This window comes from Podarcis muralis, chromosome 12 (assembly GCF_964188315.1).
Source record: "Podarcis muralis chromosome 12, rPodMur119.hap1.1, whole genome shotgun sequence".
NCBI classification, from domain to species: Eukaryota; Metazoa; Chordata; class Lepidosauria; order Squamata; family Lacertidae; genus Podarcis; species Podarcis muralis.
This window is the reverse complement of record NC_135666.1, coordinates 4,250,947-4,266,747: the sequence shown is the minus strand read 5'-3', so window position 1 is coordinate 4,266,747 and position 15,801 is coordinate 4,250,947. Positions and strand designations below refer to the sequence as shown.

Below are 15,801 nucleotides of genomic sequence, written 5' to 3'. Positions count from 1 at the left end.
GCTAGACGAAAGGGTTTTTTTGTTTTTTGAGCTGCTTCGCAAAACGATTTTCCCTATGGGCTTGCTTCGCAAGACGGAAACGTCTTGCAAGTTTGTTTCCTTTTTCTTAACACTGTTAATACAGTTGCGACTTGACTTCGAGGAGCAACTCATAGAACGCGGTGTGGTAGCCTTTTTTGAGGTTTTTAAAGACTTTGGTGATTTTTGAAGCTTTTCCAAAACTTTCCCGACACCGTGCTTTGCAAGACGAAAAAAATTGCAAGACGACAAAACTCGCGGAACGAATTAATTCCGTCTTGCGAGGCACCACTGTAGGCACAAACATTAAGAATGGGAAAATGGGAAGACTAGGGGCATTCATGTAGCCTGGAGTAGCCCAGGACCAGAAGAAACAGGAGAAGAGAACCTGAATGCAGACAAGAAGCATGAAGTGATATCCTAACAAGCTGGAAGGTAAGCAGCAAACGGTTGTTTACTGTGCTCTAAATCCACAAAGTCCCATTGGCCTTATTCTGTTTCTTCATCCCCAACTCAAGACACCACCTTTGGGCAGGCCAGGCTTCCTTAAACTCGGCCCTCCAGATGTTTTGAGACTACAATTCCCATCATCCCTGACCACTGGTCCTGCTAGCTAGGGATCATGGGAGTTGTATTTTTTTAAAGTTATGTTTTATTATCACATTTTTGTATTGCATTAGATTGTTATAAGATGTACATTTTTTGTTTCTTCAGCTTGTAAACTGCCTTTGAGTATTGTAATATAGAAAGACGGTATACAAATTAAAAATGATGATGTAGGCCAAAAACATCTGGAGGGCCAAGGTTGAGGACGCCTGGTGCAGACCATCTGTGATTACGCACCAATGACGGAGAAATACTGATGTGACTTTATAGCAAAATATCCTCCGACTACATCCTTTAAAAAACAACAACACCCCTTTAATATGAAATGCTACAAGTTGCACCTTACACTGCTCCAACCGTCTTGTGCTGCTCTCTGAGCAAACTAAACCAAAATCATTTTTTCATTCGAAGCTGCACATAATTGTCATGTGCCGTGTGCAATTTTCACACCCACACCCCAATTTATTTTTATTTTTTTGCTTTTATGGAATTACCACAAATCAAGCGGCTGTTCCTACAAAATTATATCCTTGGGGTTTATTTGGGGGGGGAAATCTTATTAAAAGTGATACAAGTTCAAATATGATAAAAATTACCGCGAGGAAACCGTTTTGGCAAGTATTGTTGGATTTCCTCTCCCTGTTTAGGAATGCTTACTGCAGAAGCTTCATTAAGCAAGATCGTGACCACTGCAGCTCTTCTCACGAAACAGGTTCAAGGCTTGTTCAGAATAGTACAAGACTTGGATATAAAGTCAAGGTTCCTACTGATTATATACACATTTTTCCAGTCCTTCAAAACGGATCGTTCATGAACAAGGTGTACGTTAAAGTGAAGCTACTAATTACAACTTGCGGAAGTAAACATAAATAGCAAAAGTACATACTTTATTTATTTATTCTTTGTTTTTAAATCCCGAGGTCCCAAGAACTTTCTGTACAAGCTATATGCAAGAGATTTTTGTCTTTCCCGAAATTAAAATAACGCAGTGTTCGCCGAAGCTGGGAAACTTCGAATTCCTGACAATTCTACGCCTTGATTAGAACAGGAAATAATAAATCTCTCCCCTTCCTTGGTTGCAATGGAAGAAAAGCACAAGTTGTGTCTTGGCAACCATTAAAATGTTCTGCTGATCTTTCATGTATCTCAGCTTCAAGCCTAGAGAGGTTTTCTCTCAACTTTGGGGTTTTAAAGGCATTTTCTTTTGCAGAGAAAATGGCGGAGAGAGAAAGAAAGAAAATAATAAATGGGCTCATAATCACCACCGGTATTTAAAATGGGTATCTGTAAGCTATGCAAGGAGACAGGCTGATTGGTAACATGTGAAAGGTTGTTCTCTTAAAATGCATGTCTACTTAAAGGCTATAGCGAACAAATACCAGCTGGATCTTCACCCAAGTGATGTGGTTTAAAGTAAGGAGCCAGACACTTTGTTGTATTAAGTTTTTCCCGCAATCTGTACTGAGGGAGAGAAGAGAACGCATGATGCAAAAAGGGAATTGCCAGAGTTCCTTTCCGTGTGGTTCACTGTTGCCAGATTTAGCAATACATTGAATATTGAGGATTACTTGGCGATGTTCTAATCTAGGGCTGCTCCAGGCAGAAGGGAATACACTGGAAGATAAATAAAGGTGATTAACAACGGCACTACGTACACTGATTTTGAAGTTTGGCTGCCACCTGAAGGAAATGCTAACCTCCTATGCCCTCATATAAGGCTAAGAACTTGAAAGGCAAAGGAGAGTGTCAGCGCACTCGTTGCTTATGGCAAACACCTGCACCTCAGGCAAAGGAAATCACTGGTTCAGTCAACTCAGATCACGCCGCTTTTAAAAAATGTAATCATTGGTGATTTTTAATGAAGGCATAGCTTCGTTGACATTTTGATCCAAACGATGGTATCCGACGGTCCTGGAGCAAAGCCCATCTCGCCATCTTCTGCTCTGGACCAAGAGGATAATCTAGAGAGAAAAGAAACAATTAGCTAACGATAAAGAAACGAGGATGCGGTTCAAGGGAAAACGCTTTCTGCTTTGTCAACGTTTGCAAGTCATCACAACCATTTCCTTCACTAATTAGTTTTCGGGTCCAATTCAAAGTTTGGTTTGGACCTATAAAGCCTCAAATACTTCAAGGACTGCATATTCCCATATGAATTGACCCAGAGCCTGAGATCATCCTATGAAGCCCTTCTTCCTGTACCTCTTCTGCAAGGTCTGGAGGGTGGCTGCATAAAAAAGGGCCTTTTCTGCAGTGGCTCCCCACTTGCAGAATGCTTTTCCCAGGGAGTCTCGCCTGTTGCCTTCACTGTACATCTTTAGTCACCAGCAGAAAATATAACTCTTCTCCCAAGCCTTTGCCCGATGAAACAATATAGCCTTTTAAATTGTGGGGTGTTTTTCTGGAGGGGACTGTTATTGGATAGGTTTTTTTTGTTTTTTTTAGTTTGCTGTTATTATGCTTTCATTTTGCATTTTTATATCGTCAACTGCCCCGTGTTCTTCGGATGAGAGGCTGTATTCAGGTTTAAAAGACAGTGTCATCCATCATATGCCTTCTCACGTTACGATTCTATATTATAAATCTACTGAAGACCAGGGAGGGGAGGGATAAATGTAATGAACACACATCAATTCCATCCTAGGGTATGGGGGAAATGTTTACATTCCTTGGAAGATTAAGCTTAAAAAGCTACACCATAATTTTATGACTTAGAAGAGTACCGTATTTTTCGCTCCATAAGACGCACTTTTTTCCTCCTAAAAAGTAAGGGGAAATGTGTGTGTGTGCATCTTATGGAGCGAATGCAGGTGGGAGGCAGGCGGGAAAAGCCCCCAGGAGCTGTACTCACACTCCGCACGCTCTTTAAAGGGAGCGCGGCTCCTGCGGGCTTTTCCACAAGGAGGGAGAAGGGCAGCCTGTCACTGACAGGCTATCCTTCTCCCACCTCGTAAAAAAGCCCACAGGAGCTGCGCTCCCTTTAAAGAGCGTACGGCTCTTGCTGGCTTTTCTAAAAGGTAGGAGAATTCCCCTACCTTTTAGAAAAGCCCACAAGAGCCGTGCGCTCTTTAAAGAGCCACGCCTAGCGTGTGTGCGGCTCTTGGGGCTTTTCCCCAAGGAGGGAGAAGGGACTGACGTGGCCCTTCAGTCCCTTCTCCCTCCTGGGGAAAAGCCTGCAATCGGCGCACACACGCTCCACGCGGCTCGTGAAAGGGAGCACTGAGCAGAGCCTGGGATGCATACAGGCTCTGCTCAGCATTCCCTTTGAAGAATATTTTTTTCTTGCATTCCGCCTCTAAAAACTAGGCGCGTCTTATGGTGTGAAAGATACGGTAGATATATCGTAAGGCACCGACTCCTGAGAGTGGTTTATTATTTTTACTTAATTCTTCTCCACTTAAAACGGTCACATCTGTTTTGCTGACATTTGTAAAACATCTCAGGAATGTCACACCTGAAAGCAGAGGCTTTCAACCTTTTTCAGTACATGGCTCCCTTGACCCACTGCATTTTCTGTGGCACCCCTGTGGGGGGCAGGAGCCCAGTTAGGTCACCCCTTGCCTGCAGAGCCAGCAGCCACTCACCCTTTTCCAAACACCCTCTCTCGTGGAGGGTTCCCTCAGCCTCCTCTCCTCTCCCCAAACTTTGGGAATCCTCTGGGCAGCCACAGTCGCCGCCCCTGGTTTCTGAGCTGCCCCCTCTGCCCCAAAGAGGGGTGCCTTCTCACACTGCCCCACAAGGGCCTGGGAAGCACCCCCTGGCCAGCCCCAGAGACATCTTTCGCCTGCAGAGCTTGTAGCCAGGGCTGCTGCAACAAACAGGCGTGCAAGCCTTTGGGAGGCAGAGACACAAGAGGGCATCAGAGGAGAGCCTTTGGCACCCTAGTTGAAAACAACTGCCATAAAGGGTTGACTATGGACAGATTTTAAGGGATGCGGGTGGCGCTGTGGGTTTGCCTAGGATTTGCCGATCAGAAGGTCGGTGGTTCGAATCCCCGCGACGGGGTGAGCTCCCGTTGCTCGGTCCCTGCTCCTGCCCACCTAGCAGTTCAAAAGCACGTCAAAGTGCAAGTAGATAAATAGGTACCGCTCCGGCGGGAAGGTAAACGGCGTTTCTGTGCGCTGCTCTGGTTCGCCAGAAGCGGCTTAGTCCTGCTGGCCACATGACCCGGAAGCTGTACGCCGGCTCCCTCGGCCAATAAAGCGAGATGAGCGCCGTAACTCCAGAGTCGGTCACGACTGGACCTAATGGTCAGGGGTCCCTTTACCTTTTTATGGACAGATTAACAACTGCTTGCATTTACAAATTAACATGGCTATCCCAATAGGATGCACTGGAACCCTTAATTTAAGATTTTCACCTTTCCAAGCCTGTATTTCCTAACTTGCTGCATTTGCCCTGACGTCCAAGCATCATGGAGAACACATGCATCTGTATATTTGAAATGCTAATGAAAACATTCCCTATTACAGTAGAACCTCTACTTACATCCCACTCTACTTAGGCCCGTTCCAAGTCGTAACCACAGCAAACCCAGATTTAAACACCAGGTTTGCTGCGATTCGCGCATGCGCAGAATCAGCCGCCGCCAAATGTGCCTGCACACAACAGCGCTCCTACCAGCGACCCGTTTCGCCATAAGAACGGGCCTCCGGAACGGATTGTGGTCGTGAGTAGAAGTTCCACTGTAATTACTTTGGAGCTTTTGTTGTACAGTGGTAACTCGGGTTAAGAACTTAATTCATTCCGGAGGTCCGTTCTTAACCTGAAACTGTTCTTAACCTGAGGTACCACTTTAGCTAATGGGGCCTCTCGCTGCCACGCGATTTCCGTTCTCATCCTGAAGCAAAGTTCTTAACCCGAGGTGCTATTTCTGGGTTAGCGGAGTCTGTAACCTGAAGCGTCTTTAACCTGAAGTGTCTGTAACCCGAGGAACCACTGTATATCTTGTATGATAATGTTTTCTACTCCCCCCACGGCATTATGTATTTGTGCACGAGTTTTGAATGCATTTTCTTTTGCACACCGCTTTTGAGTACAAATTTGTAGAAATGGGTTATAGAAGTCAGCTAACGAGAAGGTTTCTGATTCTGTCCAAACACCTGCTTTGCAATTACTTGCAACGTAATGTAAAACTACCAGCGCAACTGCATACAGTGGACGCTCGGGTTGCAAATAAGATCCGTGTGGGATGCACGTTCGCAACCTGCAGCGGCGCATCTGTGCATGCGCGGGTTACAATTTGGCGATTTAGCGCTTCTACGCATGCGCGACCCCCGAGACCTGGAAGTTACCCGTTCTGGTACTTCCAAGTTTTGGCGTGTCCATAACCCGAAAACATGCAACCTGAAGCATCTGTAACCCAAGGTATGACTGTACTTATACTCCAAAGGTAAAGGTAAAGGGACTCTGGGGTTGCGGCGCTCAGCTCACTCTATTAGCTGAGGGAGCCGGCGTACAGCTTCTGGGTCATGTGGCCAACATGACTAAGCCGCTTCTGGCAAACCAGAGCAGGAAACGCCGTTTACCTTCCCGGCGGAGTGGTACCTATTTATCTACTTGCATTTTTTTGGTGTGCTTTTGAACTGCTAGGTTGGCAGGAGCAGGGACCGAGGAACGGGAGCTCACTCCGTCACGGGGATTCGAACCGCCCACCTTCTGATCGGCAAGTCCTAGGCTCTGTAGTTTAACCCACAGCGCCACCCGCGTCCCATCTTATACTGCAAAACCATAACCTAAAAAGGCGGCCTACCTTTCTTTTATTGTGATACGTGATGTAAACAACAGCTACCAAAAAGGCAACGATAACCAGATGGAAAAAGAAATGGCTATCCTCTTCCAGTTCCGTGGAAGAGGTGTCCTTCATCTCGTCAGGAAGCAATTTCTTGTTTTCATAGCTGTGCATGCTGGCCAACTCTTCCGTAAACTCCGAGATGCCTTGGTCATCTTGATCGTCAGACGGCATCCCGTAGGGGCCGTAATAGTCTGCAGGGTCTGCGGTTCCTTTGGCCGTTGGGAGGAAGCTGGGCACATGCTCTTTGTCCACCGCGTCGTCCACCGTGTCATCTTCGTTAATATTGGTATCTTCCGAAGTATCAGCATCTGTTTGCAAAGTAGGAGTCGCAGAAGCCGGCGCCGCAGAGGTTGCCTGCTTCCCTTCTGTCGCAGTTGGCCCAGGTGACACAGAAGCCCCGCTCTTCGGGGATGTTGGTGGCATGCCTTCATTTGTTGTCGTCCTTGTTCTGTCCTCACTGGCTTTTGAAACAGGCGTTAAGTTGTGAGTCGTGGAACTTGATGTCGAGACATTTACACTCTCAGAAAGCTCTGCCTCGGTTGTAGTGCCTGGGAAAAGGAAATAAAAATCAGGATAATCTGGAGTTTTGAACAAAGGTTCTCAAGGTGTATCTTGATTTCACGAGGGATGTCAATGATAGTACAGTGGTACCTCGGGTTAAGTACTTAATTCGTTCTGGAGGTCTGTTCTTAACCTGAAACTGTTCTTAACCTGAAGCACCACTTTAGCTAATAGGGCCTCCTGCTGCTGCCGTGCCGCCGGAGCACGATTTCTGTTCTCATCCTGAAGCAAAGTTCTTAACCCGAGGCAATATTTCTGGGTTAGCGGAGTCTGTAACCTGAAGCGTATGTAACCCGAGGTACCACTGTATTTATTTACAGTGGCACCTTGGTTTGCGGACTTCATTCGTTCCGGAAGTCCGTTCTTAAACCAAAGCGTTCTTAAACCAAGGCGTGCTTTCCCAGAGCAGCAGGGGACTCAATTTACAAATGGAACACACTCAACATGTTCTGCTTCCAAGGCAAAGTTCACAAACCAAAACACCTACTTCCGGGTTTGCAATCCCCTGCTATTGGTTCAATTGTTGGTATTATAAACTGGGCAACGTTTAATGAAGCCCATCTACCTGAGCAACAAAAATCAGCTCGTTAAACAGGACACCTGCTTGCTCTCTCCCCCACAAACACCCCAAAATCTGCTCCACAGGCTCCTTCTCAGACACTTTGCATCGTCGCCATGTCTTTACGTGCAAACCACCTACCTGTTTGTTTCCTGCAAACCAAAGTTCATTCTTGGCTTGCCATTCATGTTTGGAGAGAAACAAACCACGATCCCAGGTTTAGTGCCTGGAGGCGGTTGGAGGATGGATGGCGGCTAACAGATTGAGGTTGAATCCTGACAAGACAGAAGTACTGTTTTGGGGGGACAGGGGGCGGGCGGGTGTGGGGGACTCCCTGGTCCTGAATGGGGTGACTGTGCCCCTGAAGGACCAGGAGCACAGCCTGGGGGTCATTTTGGGCTCACAGCTGTCCATGGAGGCGCAGGTTAATTCTGTGTCCAGGGCAACTGTCTCCCAGCTCCATCTGGTACACAGGATGAGACCCTACCTACCCACGGACTGTCTGGCCAGAGTGGTGCATGCTCTAGATATCTCCCGCTTGGACTACTGCAACACGCTCTACGTGTTTGAAGGTGACCCGGAAACTGCAATTAATCCAGAATGCGGCAGCTAGACTGGTGACTGGGAGTAGCCGCCGGGACCGCATAACACCAGTTCTGAGAGATCTGCATTGGCTCCCAGTACGTTTCCGAGCACAATTCAAAGTATTGGTGCTGACCTTGAAAGCCCTAAACAGCCTCGGTCCTGTATACCTGAAGGAGCGTCTCCACCCCCATCGTTCAGCCCGGACACTGAGATCCAGCGCCAAGGGCCTTCTGGCGGTTCCCTCATCGCGAGAAGTGAGGTTACAGGGAACCAGACAGAGGTCCTTCTCGGTAGTGGCGCCCGCCCTGTGGAACACCCTCCCTTCAGATGTGAAGGAAATAAGCAGCTATCCTATCTTTAAAAGACATCTGAAGGCAGCCCTGTTCAGGGAAGTTTTTAATATTTAACGCTGTATTGTTTTAAACACTTGGTTGGGAGCCGCCCAGAGTGGCTGGGGAAACTCAGCCAGATGGGCGGGGTATAAATAATAAATTAATTAATTATTATTATTATTATTATTATTATTATTAAGGCAGAATGAAAAGAAGGAGCGTGGATTATTTCCTGACAGCACAGGGAGAAGTGAACTGCGTGTGATCTCAGCTGCAGGCTGCATGCGCACATTGTCCATTGCTTATTTTAATTAGGGTTCAACGCGATGCACAAGCCAAGTCAAAGAGTCACACTGAACAGGGACAGTTGTCGCATTACAGCACATCAAATGAATGAGAGTGCGGCAGCCTGTCTCAACACTGTGATTTGAGGTGCCAATGTCAACAGAGCAGCTCTGGCATATTGCGCAAGAGATCAGCTGAGCGTATGACCATGCGCTTAAGAAGTAGGAATGCACAGATTTGGGGGCAAATAACATGCAGTGAAATAATGTTAACTATGGAAAAATACAAGGGGTTTTCACCAAGGCAGGGTGACACTGGCTTGAGCTGCCACGATGCAAGCTGGAAAAGTCTCGTGGCGCCTGTTGCTCAAGGTATCTCCCGCCTTTCCCGCACTCCATGTTGATGCAATTCTGCCACCTGAAAAGTTAATGATTGGCTCTGAATTGGGGGGTGCGGAGCCTAGGCAGGGACTGTGCTGTTCAATGGGCTTTCCAATGCTGTGTGTTGCTGCCCGTTCCTGAAAGGAAAGGCAGCAGGGAGCTTGGCAGTGTGGGAGCAACTGGGAGCAGCAGGGTACCAGGTTGGCTTTGGTGCGATGCCAGCCCTGAGCACCCCACTGCCTTGACCCTCCCTCTCTGTGCCCAGTGTTATTGCAAGATCACCTCACCCCAAAAATGCCCACGCAACTGCTTCGATCTGCAGAACTGGCTCTGTTACAGGTGCCACACGATACCCATTCTGCGTTGGTAAGAAATCAATCTTTTACTGTGTCAGCACCTACACTTTGGAACTCCCTGCCTATTGACACCTTCCCTATACAGTGGTACCTCGGGTTACATACGCTTCAGGTTACAGACTCCGCTAACCCAGAAATAGTGCTTCAGGTTAAGAACTTTGCTTCAGAATGAGAACAGAAATCGTGCTCCGGCGGCAATGCAGCAGCAGGAGGCCCCATTAGCTAAAGTGGTGCTTCAGGTTAAGAACAGTTTCAGGTTAAGAACGAACCTCCGGAACGAATTAAGTACTTAACCCGAGGTACCACTGTATACTCATTTCAGCGTCTGCTAAAAGCTTTTTCGTTTACACAAGCATATCCTCTATCCTTTCTGAGCAAGCAAGTCGCTCGTGAAAAATTCTCTTATTTAAACAGAAAGAACAATGAGGCAATGCAGTTTAGCAACACCATGCCTAGCTATCCTCCTTTATAAAATATTTATACAGTGGTACCTCGGGTTAAGAACGTAATTTGTTCCAGAGGTCCGTTCTTAACCTGAAACTGTTCTTAACCAGAGGTACCACTTTAGCTAATGGGGCCTCCCGCTGCTGCCATGCAATTTCTGTTCTCTTGTTCTTAACCCAAGGTACTATTTCTGGGTTAGTGGAGTTTGTAACCTGAAGCGCCTGTAACCCGAGGTACCACTGTATACAGCTACATCTTTTTATATCTAGCAGTAAAATATAAAAGTGTACAATAAAAACCACAAAGAAGTTGAAAACAGACATCAATTAACCACTGTAGAAGGGTGTATTCTTAACTGCATGCCCGGGTTTGGCAGAAATGAAGTTTTCAGCAAGAGTTTAAAAGCTAGCACAGAAGGCATTCTTGCAACAAAAGAAGACAAAATAACCAGATCAAGTAGCAACACTCTTCTGGGTTACAAAATCAGGAAGAACAAGCCCCAAGACAACGGCATAGGGCGAGGGAAAACGGTTGAGTATCCGATCAGCATTAGCAAAATATACCATCTGAGCATAATTTCAGAGACCTCTTCTTCAAGGAAAGCTCCAGGTGTAAATCAGAATTAAAGAAAACGTCTGATATATGGAAAACGCACGGGCCAAAAATGGCCCAACATCACTTCCACTTTTTATAGCAACTTGACGTAGGGGACAGACCTCACTGGAAAAAACTAGAAGGCTTGGCATTCAAAGTACTGCACTGAAAAAATCCCTCCTTTCCTCTTGGGAATAAAAATGTTAACTAGCCAGTCACGGTATACCAAAGGAGCAGCTGAACAGACGGTTCCTTGTTTGTACGGCACACCCTTCCCTATATGAAGCAGACGTTAGAATTTAGAACAGGAACCCAAGTCACACGGATGTTGAGCAAACTGTACGCAATAATTTAGGTAAAAGAGACTTTGGGTGCTGGAATTTTTGATCTTATGGAAAGCTTAAGGCAAGCATAGCAAATTGAGGGAAGGTGCTTTAAATAAGGCTAGACAAACATGAGGCAGGATTCCGGTAGGAAAAGAAGCCTATGATGGCTGGGAGATCCTGCAGAAAGGAGTTGTTGATTAGTCATTTAGTCGTGTCCGACTCTTCGTGACCCCCTGGACCAGAGCACGCCAGGCACTCCTGTCTTCCACTGCCTCCCACAGTTTGGTCAAACTCATGCTGGTAGCTTCGAGAACACTGTCCAACCATCTCGTCCTCTGTCGTCCCCTTCTCCTTGCGCCCTCCATCTTTCCCAGCATCAGGGTCTTTTCCAGGGAGTCTTCTCTTCTCATGAGTTGGCCAAAGTATTGGAGCCTCAGCTTCAGGATCTGTCCTTCCAGTGAGCACTCAGGGCTGATTTCCTTCAGAATGGAGAGGTTTGTTCTTCTTGCAGTCCATGGGACTCTCAAGAGTCTCCTCCAGCACCATAATACAAAAGCATCGATTCAAAAGCATCAAAGCAGAAAGGAGAATTAATGTTAAAGACATCAGAAGTTAAAGTGGGGCAACTGAAAAAGCTGGTGTGGCTGCGGGAAAAGCTCAGTGGTGAGCTGAAAATAAAACTAGACACATCTAGGAAATGGAAGGAAGGACAGAGCAGAATAGAGAACAGTAGTCAGGACTTCTAGGGACAGGAAAGCAGAAGATCAGAGTCACAGGTGGTTGGGAAACTGTACTCAAAGTCTGCCCATTAATGGCTCCTTGCCAAATTGGAGGTTTGAAGTGCAATGCCACAGGGATCTACCCTGGGCCTGGGACACCTCAACTGTTCTTCATCAATGACTTGTTGAAAGGGTGGAAGGAATGCTTAACAAATTAGCAGAAGACACAAAATGGGGAAGGAACGGCCAATGCCTCCGAAGACAGGAATAACATTCCAAATGACCCTGAGGGAATGGAAGACTTGGCTGAAACAGCAATGAATTGAAAAGATCAGCATTTGGGAAAACAAACAAAACAAAGCCAGACAAATGTAGGATGGGAGATACCTGGCTTAATTTGACAGCGGTATATGTAAAAAGGATCATGGGATTGAAGCAATTGAGTCAGCCAATTGCTGCAGCTGCAAAAAAAGAGAGGTTTCATTGATTTAAAAATAATCATTTCCAGATCATGAACCATTTTTCTGCATGACCTATTGTGGAGCAAGGTGCCAAGTTTAATATGTCAAAATAGCTCAGTGGACTGCAGACAGGTAGACAGAGGTAGAGAAAACATGTGCGGTTAAGGGGTGTTACAGAAATTGACCATGTTCAGCCTGGAGAAAAGAAGTCAGAGAGAACAGGATTGATCCCACCTCCAGTATTTTCAAGACTGCAGTCAGAAAGAAGGCAAAGACTTCTTGTCCATTTCCCAAAGGACAGAGTTAGTAGATTTTGCTTCAACATTAGGAGAAAATAAGATTGTGGCTGAACATTTGGAGACATTTCCAAACCATAAGAACAATTAGCTTCTGATGTAGGATGTTGTCTGAATCGTTAAAGGAAATCTTTCTTATCCAGGAACTTTGTTTCTTATTCATTACAAAGGAGTATTGCTTATGAGTAAAGGTACATGAAAACTCCCCAAAATCTATGACTTCTGATTAAGCTATACTGCTAAAACCGCTGACTGGACCAGCCTTAAGAAGAGCGAAGAGCAACTTTGTCCTGTGAGGAGGATGGACTCACTGTAAACCAAACGTATTTTGGAACGTTGGTAATGAAAATGTCAAGTAAAAATGGAAAGTTAACATGATGCTCACAATACAAACAAAGTAAGCTGTTTGCGAATTTCCCATGTAGTTAAAGCAGTGCCTATGAAAGAGAGAGCCCCTTTTTACACCCAACAGATACCTGATATATTGAGACGTGTGGTATCTAACTGTGTCAGCCTAAAAGGATAACGAATGCTCCCTTCCTCCTCTCCGTTCCCCTGAAGCACAGGGTGGGGAGGAAATTAACACTTCAAGTCACCCAAATGATCTGTTTCCTTGTGTCACTAACAGCCGAAACCTAGAGCATGTAGGTTTATCAGAAGGAAGCCCCACTGCACTCCCCGGCACTTATTCCCAGCTCCATGAATATAGCATTGCAGACTTAAGGAACTTCTTTCTGTGTGTCTGTTGTTCATGGTGGGAAATTCAACTAGGAAAGCATACAGAAAACAAGCAGATCAGGCTGCAACAGGTCTCTCCACTGAGGCAGATAATTATTAAATAAACTGCTAACTCTAAAGTTATGGCTTGTATTTAATAATACAGCAGTAGTGGTTAGAGTGTTGGACTAGGACCTGGGAGACCCGGGTTTGAATCCCCACTCAGCCATGGAGCTTTCACTAGCTGATTTTGAGCCAGGCGTCGCCTCTCTGCCTAACCTACGTCACTGGGTTGTTGTGGGGATGTAAGCGAGATTTACGCCATCTTGAGCTCCTTGGAGGAAAAGTGGGGTACAAGTGTAATAAATAAGCCAAGGTAGAGCCCGAGGTTAAAGCTCTGGTTTTCCCAGTAGTGATGTATGGAAGTGAGAGCTGGACCATAAAGAAGGCTGATCGCCGAAGAATGGATGCTTTTGAATTATGGTGCTGGAGGAGACCCTTGAGAGTCCCATGGACTGCAAGAAGATCAAACGCATCCATTCTGAAGGAAATCAGCCCTGAGTGCTCACTGGAAGGACAGATCGTGAAGCTGAGGCTCCAATACTTTGGCCACCTCATGAGAAGAGAAGACTCCCTGGAAAAGACCCTGATGTTGGGAAAGATGGAGGGCACAAGGAGAAGGGGGCGACAGAGGACGAGATGGCTGGACAGTGTTTTCGAGGTTACCAGCATGAGTTTGACCAAACTGCGGGAGGCAGTGGAGGACAAGGGTGCCTGGCGTGCTCTGGTCCAGGGGGTCACGAAGAGGCGGACACGACTAAACGACTAAACAACAACAACAACAACAACAACAACAACAACAACAACAACAACAACAGAGCCCGAGGTGTGAGGCTCCACTTTCAGACCACTTTAAACCATCATGGTTCCCCCCCTCCAAGAATTCTGGGAGCTGCCATTTTTTAGGGTGCTGAGTGGTGTTAGTTGCTACAATTCGCAGAACGGTTTAACAATTAACACTTCTTCCCTGGGAAGAGACTTGTCCCCTAACAACTCTCAGGGCCCTTGGTGAACTAAACCACACAGGATTCTTTGGAGAAAACCAGGATGGTTTAAATTTTAAAGGCTGGTATCCTAGTGCTTTAAATGTATGGTGTGTGGATGGGGAAGGGGGAGGAGGAGATGGAGATGAAGATGAAGAAGGGGAGGAGGAGAGATGGAATAAGAGAGAGAGGAGGAGGAGGAGGAGGAAGAGAGAGGAGAGGAGGAAAAAGAAAAAGTGGAAGAAGAGAAGGAAGAAGAGAAGAAGAAGAGAGAAGGAAGTAGAAGAGAGAGGAGGGGAAGAGGAAGAAGAAGTGGAATAAGAGAAGAGAAGAAGAAGGGAAAGGAGAGAAAGAGGAAGAAGAAAAGGAAGAAGAGAAGAAGAGAGGAGGGGAAGAGGAAAAAGAAGAAAAAGTGGAATAGGAGAAGAAAAAGAGAGAGAAGGAAGAAGAAGAGTAGAAGAGAAGGAAGAAGAGGTGGAAAAGGAAGAGGAATAATAATAATATTTATACCCCACCCATTTGGCTGGGCTTTTCCAGCCACTCTGGGCGGCTTACAGCATATCTGAAAGCAGCATACTGTATATAAAAACCAGCAGGAAGAGAGAAGAGAGGAGAAGTGGAATAAGGGAAGAGAAGAAGAAGAAGAAGAAGAAGAAGAAGAAGAAGAAGAGGAAGAAGAGGAGAAGAACAGAGAGGAGGGGAAGAGGAAGAAGAAAAAGTGGAATAGGAGAAGAAGAAGAGAGAGAAGGAAGAAGAGTAGAAGAGAAGAGAAGGAAGAAGAGGTGGAAAAGGAAGAGGAATAATAATAATAATAATAATAATAATAATAATAATAATAATAATAATAATAATAATATTTATACTCCACCCATTTGGCTGGGCTTTCCCAGCCACTCTAGGCAGTTTACAGCATATCTGAAAACAACATACTGTATATAAAAACCAGCAGGAAGAGAGGAGGAGGAGGAGGAGGAGAGGTGGGAGAAGAGAAGAGGGGAGAGGAAGGGGAAAGAGGGGGGATGTTCCTGCAGCCCCTTCGGATCGGGACCCCGAGGCCTCCCTCCTCCTCCCTCCTCACCGTTCTCGCTCTGGCCCGCGACCGCCAGGGCCCCGTCCAGCACCACCAGCAGCGCCAGGAGGAGGAGAGCGGCCCTTCCCGAGAGCGGCATGGCCGGCCCGGCGCCTCCTTCCCCTTCTCCTTCTCCTCGCCTCCTGCGCCTCCGCCTCCTTCGCCCGGCGGCCGCCATCTTGGCTGAGCAGCCTCGGCCGAGGATGTGGCGTCTCTCGCCCGCCCCGCCCGCGCGCTGCTAGGCAACCGCATTCCGCAGCAGCGCGCGGCGTCGTGACGTCGCCTCGGCCCCGCCCCCGCCCCCCTCAGGCATGCGCAGGAAACGGAGACGCGCGTGAAGGCTGAGATTCTCCTCAGTCGAGCAAATGTCTCTTGTGGGGAAAGACGAGAGAGCGGGAGCCAGGGTGGGATTTACGTAGAAACTGAATAAGTTTAGGGCCCCACTCATTGGGGGCCCCAAAAAATTAAAAGGGGGGGGGGGGAAAGGATGTGCATTTCCAAAATATGAGATAAAAAATAAAATAATAAAAATAAAATAATAAAAATAAAATAAAATATAAATAAAATAAAATGGACTCACAGCTGTCCATGGAGGCGCAGGTCAATTCTGTGTCCAGGGCAAAAAAGAAAAAGAAAAAAGGATGTACCTTTTCATA

At 46.5% G+C, this 15,801-nt stretch overlaps 1 protein-coding gene across 1 annotated transcript; it reads right to left on the bottom strand.

Annotated features, from left to right (window-relative positions):
- Positions 1-1,494: 1,494 nt before the first annotated feature.
- Positions 1,495-15,354, bottom strand: C12H5orf15 (chromosome 12 C5orf15 homolog). Its single transcript, XM_028750645.2, has 3 exons — positions 15,155-15,354; positions 6,377-6,966; positions 1,495-2,585 (listed from the first exon to the last, which is right to left on the bottom strand). The coding sequence occupies exons 1-3, from the start codon at positions 15,321-15,323 to the stop codon at positions 2,454-2,456; spliced, it is 891 nt and encodes a 296-aa protein (XP_028606478.2). The 5' UTR covers positions 15,324-15,354; the 3' UTR covers positions 1,495-2,453.
- Between the last annotated feature and the right edge of the window lie 447 nt (positions 15,355-15,801).